The sequence below is a fragment of the Psittacula echo genome (assembly GCF_963264785.1).
Source record: "Psittacula echo genome assembly, chromosome: 7".
Lineage (NCBI taxonomy): Eukaryota > Metazoa > Chordata > Aves > Psittaciformes > Psittacidae > Psittacula > Psittacula echo.
This window is the reverse complement of record NC_137740.1, coordinates 39639433-39652676: the sequence shown is the minus strand read 5'-3', so window position 1 is coordinate 39652676 and position 13244 is coordinate 39639433. Positions and strand designations below refer to the sequence as shown.

The following is a 13244-nucleotide window of genomic DNA, read 5'->3' as shown; positions in this document are numbered from 1 at the left end:
GTCATGTCTACAGCTTCGAAATTGCAGTTGTTGCTACCTCCAGTCCATAGAAAGTCAGTATGTTAGGCTTTCACCTATTATCACATTATTGTTCTCTGATTTCATAATCTTTGCTTTCAAAATATTGTTCCAGAGCAGTTTTAACCTCTTCTTTCCAGTGTTTCATACACAGGAGGAAAGTTTAGCACCTGAAAACATTGTCTGATTTTAGCTTTCCTGTATTTTTAGTGTTGACAAAATTTATTTTAACCAAATAGATGACCTGATCAAATAGTTTATTAAAATGCCAAGAAACAATTTGGCCTACATTTAAATATGCTTATAAAGAAACACCAACAGGTAAAATTAATTGAAAATCCAGTATTTACATGTTTTCTAATATCTGCTGAACATTAGCAGATGATGCTTGCCATTGATATGGTTTGACAGTGATGTAGATGTAGGTATTTTCTGAATAACATTTGACTTCTTCTGTTCCCACAGCAGGACCACTCTCTCAGGAGCTTAGTGAGCTTTGGGAAGTGCATTCAAACAATTTCTCCCTGCAAACCAGCATGAAGGCCCAGGCATGTGCTTGAGACCAGCGGTGGGGGCCAATGCCATGTGAATGTGAGAAGTGGCTGAGATCTGATTCCTCTGAGAGCATCGGCTGAGCACCTTTGCACATCTGGAATGCAGCTGGGGGATGCAGGGCCACCTCTTTCAAGTCTCTAACTTGGGTGGGAGTCTGGTATTCATCCCTCCCCATGCCTGCACTGCAATCCTGGCAGAGGCTGTGAGCATGGAGTGAGGCAGGGCCAGCTTTTGCGCATCTCAGGGCCAGCCCTGACATGCTGGGGATCCCTGTGCGTTATCACAGGTCATTACCAGGACATCTCCTTACAGACAGTAAATTGCTGCTGTCAGCACCAATCATCCAACAGTGCAAATGCTTTTCCCAGCAAACACACCCTTTGCCTTGGCCACAGTCAGAGATGTACTTGAAGAGACATCACTGATGCCTAAGGAGTAGGTTTGCTGCATCCAAACTAGATAAAACTGAGAGCTTTGCTCCGATCTGCATCCTGAAGAACACGCCTGCTGTATAATTACCAAATTCTTGCTGTCAGTACAGGTGCCTAACCATATCCATAAGCCATAGGTACCTACAGGATGCAAGAGAGAGCTGAAACCTGCCACAGAGGTGAGGAGTGAGGACATAAACAAAACCACCAGCTTTTGAAACACTGCTCTGAGGAAACATGACACACCCATTTCCATCACCTCAAGCAAGATCACTGCTGGGATCACTAACATGGAGTGCATAATTCACAACACTCTTGAAACCACACAAAAAAGCTCTGTAGCAGCAGGGCTGTGTATGTGTGGTGGTGCCATGCAGCTCCCCAAGTGTGGTCTCCCTCCCCTCCATGCAACTCGCAGACCTTGCTGGGCTGGGAAAACCCCCAGCCTTCCCCACTGGAGAAAAGAGATGGCTAAAAGCACCCAGCCAGCCCATTATGCAGAGGTGCACGACTGGACATTTACTTGCAAGTTAGCTCCAGTAAAAATCAGTTAGGGCTCATTAGGGTGGGACATGGCATTGCTGTTTGGGGGCTCAGCTGTGTGGGGAAATTAAGCTTTGCTGCATGGGTCTGGGGGTGCAGAGTCTTTTTTGGGGAGCAAGAGGAGCCACATGGGGCTGGAAGGGGGCACGAGGCATCTGCGGAGCTCTGCTGCCACCACAGTGGCTTCCCTTTCACCAGCTTGGTGGCCATGTGGGAGCGGGAAAGCTTGTCCGTGTACCCCAACTGAGACATGCTTATAGGATGCTTCAGTTATAGCACCTCAGAGGGAGTGCTGTTTTCATTTCTGTCCATGCATTAGGTAGCAAGTACTTAATTGAAATACTTAATTTTGTCTCCCTTGGTATGCAATATTCACTGTTTCCTGCCTGTTTGTCTTCTTGGCCATTTGAGGAAACTGTGTAATGTGAGTATTAACGCACTATTAAACCTTCTCAGTAGAATTGTCTTTCTTGGCTGGTAGCTGAACAAAAGATCTTTTCTACTGAGAATAGTAATTTCAATTTAAAATGGCAATATAGGAAGGAGGCAAGATGCTCCCTTCTGTAATTAGAACAAGTTTTCCAGTATTCTATGTTATCTTTAGACTCTGGAAGTGTAGTTGTTCTACTAGGATTAATAAGTCACTTCCATTAACTCTTATTTATTGCTGTGTTGTATCACAGGGGCATCACAGTGGCAGTGCTGATGAGAAACTATTTGCATACTCTGAAATACAGAAGGCACTCTGAAACAGCATTATTCTTGTTGGTTTATAATATTAACAAAAGCAAAGAGGGAGAAGAAAAGATGTATAGTACTCATCCCCATGTGACTATGTGACAATCATATTGGATGCTTACCAGGCCTTACAGACCAAGCACTCTGAATTCCATGCTAGGTGCTCACCACATTATCCACTATTGATTATAAAATTATAATCTTTTGCATACACAATACTCTGTCATTCTGTCTTCCAAAGTTCACACCCTGTACGGACTGTCGCTCCTTGGGGCTTACGTTATGCTGTGTGCAGATCTATTTAATTAGCCCATGAACAGCTTTTGTTTTCAAGACAGCAAAATGTCAGCTCAGACATTAAAAATGCACACAGGCGCACGATCCTCTCTCACTGGGTTGGGGGAGAGAGCTGCTTCCTGTGCCTTAGCAGCAGGCATCAGAGGTATCTCCTTGAGGGATGTAGCACAGCAGGATTCTGCCACCCCCTAAATAGCAGGTTGATGGTCTCCAAGAGCAGCAGTAAGGACAGCAACTTCCACCCTGCAGGGACAGCAGCACAGGAGGGCAAAGCATTGGTGAAGCAAAGACTTTGCTGGCAGAAGCACCTGCAGAGCTTTGGGCATGTATTCTGCTGTCAGTTTTCGTGAGCGGGCTGGGAACTCAGTTAAGACTTGCTTTCAACCTGCACTTGCTTTCAACCTGCAGTGCATGTCATATCTGCAACAGGCATGTCTCATTATTCTTATCAGCTCTTGAACTGACATTTTGCAGGTTTGTTTTCCGAGGAAAGGCAAACAGAGGCAGCGGAGGCTTGCAGAGGTGAGCAGGTCCCATGCTGTGCCAGGCTTGCTGCGGTGGAGCATCATGCCAGAGCTGCTGCACTGGGGTAGGGGTCCCCGCTCCCCATGCTACCCACTGCCCCCCTTGCCCTCTCCCAGGTTCCCATGACACAGGCACTCCCTTCTGCAGACAAACGGCTCCCACAGTGGGATCCTGGGGGCTGGTGCAAAGCCGCAAAGCAGTAACCCACCCTGTCAGCCCTTGATAAGGGGAAAAGGGAATATTGGGCCTCTCTCCTGGAAGGTTTTACACTTCCTCCTGGTTTTCTTTACTGTTACAGACATTTTTGTCTTGCACATCATTTCCTTGCCAGCCTTCCATCTCTGATGCTAAGGGTCACAAGTTCCTGAAGGAAGGTGACAGAAATTGCTCATTGCACAAAAGCCACTTTCTACATTCCTGTCTGCTCACCCTCACATTTCCCAAATAGATTTATGTACAAGTTGAGGCCAAATCGAGGAATTTTCATTATGTGAAGCTGAAGCTGGAAGGGAACAAAAACTGGGGTAAATAGCCATTGCTAACAGTCCATCTGATATATATTTTTAAGGACTTTTAGACAGCCAATGAGCTTTGCTTTTTTTGTACAAATAAGTGTTTTTTCGAATCCTTTCAACCAGAATTTCGTCAGTTCTCACCTATGTGCAGGTGGCCATTGGAAGTCCAGCTGAGGCACCTCTCCCAGCTTCGATAGTGTAGTATTTTAAATACTGCAGGCAGTAGTATTTTAAAATAAAATAAATTAGTATTTCAGGCTCACTGTGGAAAGTCTGCATGCTGCATAAGGGGTGTTGGGAAGAAATGCCATCTCCTGTGACAAATGAAAAAGGAAGATGGGGAACTGCAGAGACTGAAGGAAGAAAACATAGTGTGATAAAGCATTATGTGACCTAACAAGTTTCCTAATGAAAGGGGGAATGAAGCTCACCAGAAGCTGACAGGTAGGTTACAAGCCAATTCAGGTAAAAAAAGAAACAGGCATTTTTTCAGCAGATAAGATGTCTTGCAGAGAGAGAGCAGCTCACCCTCCCAGTTCTGTGCTCACCCACCCCTTCCAGCAGCACTCCCGAGTGAGACGCAGAGCAGCTTATATACTATATATATGTATATTTACCCTCGCTATGTGTAGGCATTGTGATGATCATTTATGGAACTCTTTCTATGAGCCCCTCAGTCTGCACCTGGTTTGGGCCCATTGTTCATACCAGGACACTTTGAAATATTGAAATCTGCATCCAAGTCTTCCTGATAACCAAACCAAACAGGTAGAAACAGCTGGGTTTATGTCCAGACCGCTCCCTTTGCACACCCACACGCTGTGATAGTTCAGCACTAATTGGACTGACTGGGAATTTCCATTTGCTCTTGAGCATGCTTTCATTTCTCATTAGGGATACATCATCCATTTGAGTTAAATCAGCTGTTAAAAGAACAAAACATTCAGTTTAATGAAAATCAGTGGTATAAAATCCCAGATTTTGCAGAAAGTGCATTAAGAGGCAAAGCTGGAAGGAATTTAGCTTCAGCTATGCCAGACAGAAACCTATTCAGCTACAAGGCATATGCTAGAGCTATGGAGGAAAAGGTGCTAATGCAACATACTTTATGGTTGTAGTCCAAAATAAGAACAGATCAGTAATACAAGCAGGAAGACACTAATCTGCTGGCTGTGTATGAAGGCATGTAACAGTACGGCTGCTAAAAAATATGCCTAGTTCTTTATTCATGTAAGCTCCTGGACCTTTCGTAGCTGAAGCACTGCAGTAAGAATGCGCAAACTGTTAAAACCAGTATGTGAGATTTCCATTTCGAGTACCGGCAGCCTCAGATGCAGGCTGCCGATAAAGCAGCAGGGATGTAGCTGCTTAGACAGCATGGGCGGCATGGGTCCAGCCACAGTGGGCAAGCAGTTTTCTTGTCAGGTCCAATGTGCCCTAAAGCAGGTGAGGAGCAAGGGTTGCTGTCCTTTGTGCGCCGCTGCTCTCATTCAGCACACCTAGCTGACTCCAAGTTGTAAGAGGAGGGGAAAAGTAGAGTAGGCAGAAGCAACAGATGAGGTTTGTTAGGACAGGCAAGGGATGAGCAGTCACAGTAAGGGGAGTATGAAAAAGGAAGAAGAAAGCCTGGATGAAGTGAGGTACATGAGGAAGGACCAAAAAGCAGGCAACAATGGCAGTGATTCAGAAAATGTGCACAAAAAAGAGAAATGGCTCTTTTCCCCTCTTGTGAGGCAAGGCAAGTGTGGTTCTGGAAAGATGCTGCTGTTTGCAGTGTATGGTAGCACCTAATCTGATGTTGGAGGTTCTTTCCCAGAAGCAGCCAGGAGATGATGCATGAGTGCGATGTTACAGCCTCGAGGGTACCATCAGCAACTCTGGGGCAGGGAGGTAGCTTGGTGCTTGTAATCAATGTGAGCAACACTGTCACAATGGTGTCTGCTCCAGACGCTCACCCTTCCGAAAAGTTACTGGAAAATGAGATGACACTCAGAATAAAGTCACAGGGATTAGTCAGGCATCTTGGAAAATCCTGCCCTGGCACAGAAGACTAAAAAATTGAAGTTTCTCAGACCAGATTGTAAATTTGAGCTTGGAGTCTTTGGTAGCAGATCAATAGTACTGCAGCTGAAGGGTGTGAAGCATGGATTTGGTACAGATTCACTTCTGCCTTCAGGTATTTTTACATTTGTGTTCATCCTTGAATATGCGCATTGGTCCTACAAGAATGTTATGCTAGATGTGGCGTCACCTCTTTATGCAGCCACAGCTTCCTACTGGATCAGGTGTTGTCTCTCGTGTTCTGGCAGACATCATGTCAGCATTAAGCCTGAGGTTGATGTGAACGCTGCCATGGATGCTTGGGCAAACTCAGCACACACAGCCACATCCTCCTGACTGCTCCAGCTCTCACTTGTGCTGCCAGCACCCGCTCATGCCATGGTGGGGTCCTCATGGCCCAACCCCATGCCTGGCCTTTCTGCCTGCACCTCAGCCTGTCTCAGATCCTCAGAAACGGCTCCTTCCCTGGGCAGCTGTGGGCTCCCAGGGAGCTAACCTTTCATCTCCACAGCTTGGATTTATGGTGCTGCTTAGGTAACCAAGGAAAACCAGCTGTAGTTCGTAGTGCATATTTACAGATGCTATCTAGCACTGCTTTGGTATGACTCAAAATTTGCTCAACACAGGGAATTCAAGGAAGCTGCCAAGAGAAGCTACATGTTAGCAATGGGACTGAGAAAATCACTAATGAAATAACAATTAGAAAGGGAAAGATAAACTAAAAGGTTTCTTGTATGCCAACAGCATTACTTTGTATTTTTTTATTATTATTTTTTACACAATAATCTAAGTCCTTTATTAAAATAAACTGGTTTGGACCATGCAGCTGATGCTCTGAGGAGCAAGATGGCTTTTTCATAAACCAGCATGGTGGACTTGATATTATTATACTGCGTTCACTGTATGTCTGGTTTGTGGGTTGGGTGTTTTCTTTTGTGGTAATGCTGAGGCTAAGGATTAATTTTCGCTAGCACTTTAAAATCCTAGAGGGCACCACTGAACAGTTTTGAACACCGGGCTTCCTTTACAAAGATTTTACAGGTGTTGCTGTTGTCTCATTTTTCACTTTCCTTTCTTTTTACATTAAACTTGTATTAAAAAAAAATCTTCAAAGGAGTAAATATGCAGTTAATGGGTGAGTACAGAAAGAAAAAACCTAATCTACAAGAAGAAAAAGTATTATATTTAAAAAAATTAAGCTGTTGCTTTAACATAGTCTGTGTAAATTGCCCCAAACGAGATGCCAGGCTGGCAACTCCATCTGCATCCACTTGCATATTCCTACAGGGGTACAATAAGCAGCTGATTTCCCAATTAAGCTTTCCCAGCAAAGTAGTTTTGTAATTTAGACAGACTCAAAAGTTTGAAAAATGAATACATATTCATGAAGTACTAATAATCCTCAGTCTAGAACACAGCTTTTAGCTGAAAGCAGATATGACTAGCTCATGTATCACTCACCACACAACTAAAATGTGAACAAGGAAGAAATGGCTGAAACCAGCAGATTGTGTTTTGCTACGACAATAAATAATAATCGTATTCTGACTCAAGTGCCAAATGTATAGAGCTTAATTAGAGGTCAGTAGAGCATATTTCTGCTCAGCTGTTCCATTTACAAAAATTAACATGTTCGTGTAGCTTAAACTGGCTTGCAGAACAGATTTTCAAGCGTTGAGTGAAAGCAGTATCAGGGAACGGTGCTCAGCCGCTCCCAGCAGCTCAGGAGCAGCACACCTGGCATCCGCCTGCGCCGCGCTGCTGGCAGCTTCTACCGAAGGTGAGGGGCGAAGTGTCCGCACCTCCATCACGCGGAAGGCGGAAGGCACCTGCCCCAAGGGCTGGGGAGACCGGGGCTGGGCCAGCACCGCGCCGGCCGGGCCGCCCGTCCCTGGCCTCGCCGGAGGCACCACGCCCGCCGCGCGGGCCCGCCCGCGGGCTGCGCCACCGCCTCCGCGCCCACAGCTCCGCCGGCGCCCGCGTCCGTCCGAGCCGCGCGTCCTGGGTACGGCCCGAGCGGGTGGCGGCAGCAGCAGCAGCCCCAGCCCCAGCCCCGCCCTGCGCTCCACCGGCAGCCCCCGGCCCAGCGGCCATGTGCCGCGGGCGGGGAGTGGGGAGCACCGCCCGCCTGCGAGGGCGGTGCGGGGGGCGGGCGGTGCGCCCCTGGGCCGAGCCGGCGCCTCGTCCCGCCCGCAATCCGACCGGGGCCGGCGCGCTGCCTCCCGCAGCAGAGGGGCTACGATCGTGCTCCCCGCGGCGACGCTATGGAGGGGTGCCCCGCGCCCGAGGCGCTGTAAAGCCGCTGCCCCCGGCCGCACTGCCCTGCCCTGCCCTACCCGGCGATGGGAGCCGGCTCGGCCAGGGCAGCTGCGGGCGGGACACCGCCCCCCGCCGGGCGGATGCTGCCGGCGGCGAGGAGAGGCGAGCACGGGCTGAGGAGGGCGCCATGGGAGGCAGGTGCGGGCGGCCTCAGAGCTCCTCGGAGCCGGGCTGGGGCGCGGCGGCGGGGAGCGGGGCCGGACGGGGTGAAGTGACCTGGAGGGAGCCGGGCGGAAACGAGGGCAGCGGGGCCGGGCCGGCTGAGGTGACCTGGGGGAGCCGGGCGCGCCGAGGGGAGCGGGCGGAGCGGCGGCAGGCAGGCGGCGGCGGGCTGAGGGACGGGGTCGGCCGCCGCGGAGGCGGGCGGGGTGGCGGTGCTCACTTCAGGGGCGCGGGCGGAGCGGCTACTCCCGGCCCGCCCCGCCCCGCTACCGCTGCCCCGTCGCGGCGCTCGCCCTTTTCCTTTCCTCGCTCCCGCCGGCGCGTCCCGTGGCTGAGGCAGCACGCTGTCATGCTCGCTGTCATGTCGCTCCCGCCCCGGCTGCCCCGTCGCGGTGCGGAGCCACGAGAGGGGCTGGATGGCGCAAGTCAGCGACCCGCCGAGCTGTCACCGTGCTCCCGACGTGCGGTGGGTCCCGGTACTGCGGGGGGAGCGGTCCGCGCCCCACGCAGACCGGCCTGCGAGGGGGACACGCTCAGCCGAGCACAGCCTCTTGGAAAAGCAGGGCAGGTTAGGCTTTCTCTGCTTTTTTCTCTTTCAGCTGCGTTACTGTTCCTGTAGAGATTTTGTTGCTTCACCTCAGACCTATGTGACTCAGGTGGAAGGATCATGACCGAAGTCCTCTTCTCTGCTGCTTTGAATGGAACTGAACCCAACCTGTTATCCAGCAGTGGCTGGTCTGCGGGAAATGCCACCACCAAGTGTTCCCTGACCAAAACCGGCTTCCAGTTCTATTACCTGCCCACTGTCTACATTCTGGTCTTCATCACTGGTTTTTTGGGCAACAGTGTGGCCATCTGGATGTTTGTCTTCCATATGAGGCCTTGGAGCGGCATATCAGTTTACATGTTCAATTTGGCACTAGCCGATTTCTTGTATGTCTTGACTCTGCCTGCCCTCATCTTTTACTACTTCAATAAAACAGACTGGATCTTCGGAGATATTATGTGCAAGCTGCAGAGGTTCATCTTCCACGTGAACCTGTACGGCAGCATTTTGTTTTTGACTTGCATAAGTGTGCACAGGTACACGGGAGTGGTGCACCCCTTGAAGTCACTGGGGAGGCTGAAGAAGAAGAATGCAGTGTACATCAGCGCCCTGGTCTGGGTCATTGTGGTGGCCGTGATTTCTCCAATACTATTCTACTCGGGAACGGGGATAAGGAAAAATAAAACCACGACGTGCTATGACACAACAGCTGATGATTTCCTGAGAAGTTACTTCATTTACAGCATGTGCACCACGGTGTTTATGTTCTGCATCCCATTCATACTGATTCTTGGTTGCTATGGGCTCATTGTGAAAGCTCTGATTTACAAAGATTTGGACAATTCTCCTCTCAGGAGAAAGTCGATTTACCTGGTTATCATTGTGTTGACAGTCTTTGCTGTGTCTTACCTTCCTTTCCACGTGATGAAGACCTTAAATCTAAGAGCCAGGGTGGATTTTCAAACACCACAAATGTGTGCCTTCAACGACAAGGTTTATGCCACCTACCAGGTGACGAGGGGTCTGGCCAGCCTCAACAGCTGCGTCGACCCTATTCTTTACTTTCTGGCAGGCGATACCTTTCGAAGGCGGCTTTCCAGGGCAACCAGGAAATCATCCAGAAGAAGTGAGCACAACGTGCAGTCGAAGAGCGAGGAAATGACTCTCAATATTTTATCAGAGTATAAACAGAACGGAGATACCAGTTTGTGAACAAATGTGAAAGATTTGGGAACAGTTTGAAAAAATCCTCCGCTTTGAGACACCGTAGCGCTACAAATGTGTGAGGAAAATCTTACCAGTCTCTCAAAGTTGTTTTAGGTAAAGCCTCATTATCTGATCTTAGGAAAAGCTTAGCAAAATCAGTGGAGGAATTTCAGTGGAAAATAACCTGTCAAATTTCTGCTTTTCCCTCTCCTTACAATATTCTCATTTCTTTCTGACTTGTGTCAGATAAAGTAAAATGAAGTAAATCCCCTACAGGAAGAAGGCAATCCAAGTGCTTCTGTTTTAATGACTTAGTTTCCCACATCTAAAAAATGTTCTCAATCAGCCTCTCTTTAGAAATGGGAAATAAAAATAAGAACGAGCAGTATCTTCTCTTCTGAGGCTCAGTCCACATACCTAGCCTTCCGCTCACTTGCCATTGTAAACAAGTATTTAAAACAAAGTCACGATACAGTTATCTCACCTTTATAGTTTTATTATTTCTTCATCCAGTATTGGTAATTATTTGGTAGTTTGGTGGCATTTATGATTCAGTCTCCTTTGAGTGCCAGTGTTTTACAAAAAGTAGGCTTACTGATGTGTGCATGATTATGCTTTCAGATTGCGATGGTTGTTCATGAAAAATCTAGACCACCCTTAAAGGCAAATTGGCTTCCAGGTGAACTGGCACCTTGGCCACTGCAGACAGATAAGCAGATCTTGCTAGGAGCTGGTGCAGGCAGGCGCCTGCTTTGCACGTGCACATAGCTGTGTGTTTCGTGAACAGATGTCAGTGTGCAAATGCGTGGGGAGACGATTTGGTTCTGAGCAGCTGATAGTCCGATCCTGCCTTCCATGCTGAGGAGAACCGGCACATTGTCAGCGGGGGAGTCACAGGACAGGGCTGAGCATGGACTGGGCTCACCTGGGGAGTACCTGGTGAGCTCTACGGAGCTAGGGCAAGCTGCCCTTCCCACAGGCTGACCAAGAGCTCGCTGCAGCGCGAGTGCCTGACTGCTGATGTTGGGAGCCTTGCTGGAGGTCTTTACGGGTAAAATGTGAGAAATGTGTGTGCTGAAAATAACTGTACCTTTGGAGCAGTAAAGCTACAGTCGCTTGAGTTAACCTGCATTTTCATTTGGTACAAGAGTATTTCTGTTCCTGGCAATCTTTAGAGATAATGTAAGAGTTGTTTCCCAATAAAATGGTTATTAAAGTTGATAATATAAATGGGTTATATTATATATATATAAAATAGTTGTGAATTAATTTTTTTGTACTGTGAGAAATTAATCACTGTATTAATAAGATGTTGCAATGGACTACAGACCAAGTCTGGCCCTTCATTGTATATCTTCTCCAAATGTGGAATAGGTCATCCAAAATTAGCCAAACTGCAATATTGTGTAACACAAGAGCTAAAGATCAGAGCACAGACGTTGAAAACTTACATGGGCAGTTTTAATCATTTCTCATATTTCTAAGAAATGTATTTGAAAATATTGTGTGCAGCATGCTCTGAATTATAAATTTAGTGTACAAAATTTAAGTTCTGTGTAATCCTAAGAGTGATTTTAACAGATCTTTGTTTCTCCAGTCTTCATAGTAAGAGTAAAATATTTACATTTTACTTACTAATTTCCAGTGATTGGTAACAAACAAGAATAGCTCTAGTTGTTTTCTTGACAACATTGTAAAGCAGCTTCTGTTCACATGTGTAGCTTCTTAATCTGCAGACTCCCTATTTATTGAATTTATTTATTAGAAGGCTGAATGTGAAGTATGTAAAGTGTGGTTCTCAGTGTCCATATGCAGAATTGGGCATTAATGGCAAATTTAACAGCATGGTTCAATCACTGTAAAACTGTGTCTTCTAACAGAACGTCTTTATAATAAACTCAATTCCACCCTGACTATTCACTGTTGATATGTAACCTAGTGATAAATTAAACTACTGATTTATAGCCTAGAGATAAATTAAACTGCTAAGGAAGCATAGCTTCTTAAAGCAGTGTTAAGGCTCTCATTTAGCCCTATAAGATGAAAAATGTAGAGGTAGTGAAGACATTCCAGCCAAGGGTCAATTGCTAATTAATCTCTACTGACAAAAGACTGTGGAACAGCACAGCCTATTTATATCACCAGAGAATGAGCCTGATTCAGAATAAATGACTTCTCCTATTATGTGATTATTTGAGACTTCATTCAACTGAGGCATGTCTTGTTTGGAATGGCAGATGAATTAAATGGAGATCGAGCATAAAAATAGGATATTCTCTGAATCTGAATCTGCCTCTGTAGGTTTAAAATCATCTTCATTTCCTGGCATTTCGTGGTCTATTCCTCATTTTTCTTTCACTTAGGAAATAAAATGTTCCACTAATTCATGTCTGAAAAAAGATCTTGAACAGCCACAGCAGAATGTGAAGCCGCACGCCCAGGTTGGTCCTTATGGAGTTACTTACAGTTGTTTTGCAATATGTCTCTCTAATATGGCAAAGTTGGCTCACTATTACAGTGTGTATGAAATCCAACAGTGTTCTACGGGAACACCTGCAGCAGGCTGGGCGTGATGCATTAGAGACCCACGGCTGGATGGATGCCCTGCCAGGGTGACCCACCTTCTGGACAGCGCTGCCCTTGTTGTATTGTCTTTCCCACTGTCTTCTGGGTCTTGGACACCTGCAGTGTTTTTCTCCTTTCCACATGAACCTGTTAAAAGCTCTGTGTTTTGCTTTGTCTCGCTGAAGAGGACTGTCCAATTGGCCAGCTGATTGCTGAGGTCTGTTCTGACACTTCATGTAATGAAGATCACTCTGACTGGTTATCAGGCAGCTGCAGTCAGCATCTTCACCTCACGGAAGCATATGGGAGCTTCCTACCAAACACTGAGAAGGATCATTAAGCACATTTTACACAGTTTGTTTTCCATCTTTCGGATCCCATGACCTGCAGAGCCAACACCTCAAACTGCATCCTGATCCGATGCAACTCTTTGCTGTACATATACTGATACGTCACAGCCTCCTCCGAATCAAGCTGGAACTTGAAGCTGAGCCTCAAAATCTCATGTAAAGCTCCTGCTCTTTTTTTGAGCACTGCTGTATTAGACATGGAATAGTCAGAACCACTGCAAAGTCACATCAAATTCGTACCTCCTCCTGTGTGATTGCTTTTTACCTGCAACATGACAGAATGGTGTCTTTTGGACACAACCTGGATGAACCCAAGCAGCTGCTCTCCAGGCAGTGTGATGGCTGGAGCCATTACCTCCTGGGGAACTTGCAAGGCTGTTGTTAAATATTTGCCTTTTGGCACTTACCCTTA

General features: G+C 47.1%; 1 protein-coding gene across 1 annotated transcript; it reads left to right on the top strand.

Annotated features, from left to right (window-relative positions):
• The first annotated feature begins 8102 nt into the window (after positions 1 to 8102).
• P2RY1 (purinergic receptor P2Y1) lies at positions 8103 to 10724 on the top strand. The gene is made up of 2 exons (XM_080623695.1): positions 8103 to 8140; positions 8764 to 10724. Exon 2 carries the CDS (start codon positions 8832 to 8834, stop codon positions 9921 to 9923), a length of 1092 nt encoding a protein of 363 aa, XP_080479821.1. The 5' UTR covers positions 8103 to 8140; positions 8764 to 8831; the 3' UTR covers positions 9924 to 10724.
• The last annotated feature ends 2520 nt before the right edge of the window (positions 10725 to 13244 follow it).

Bases quoted from the DNA above. Each gene is read 5' to 3' on its own strand.
- P2RY1 (XM_080623695.1), top strand. From the start codon at position 8,832: ATGACCGAAGTCCTCTTCTCTGCTGCTTTGAATGGAACTGAACCCAAC.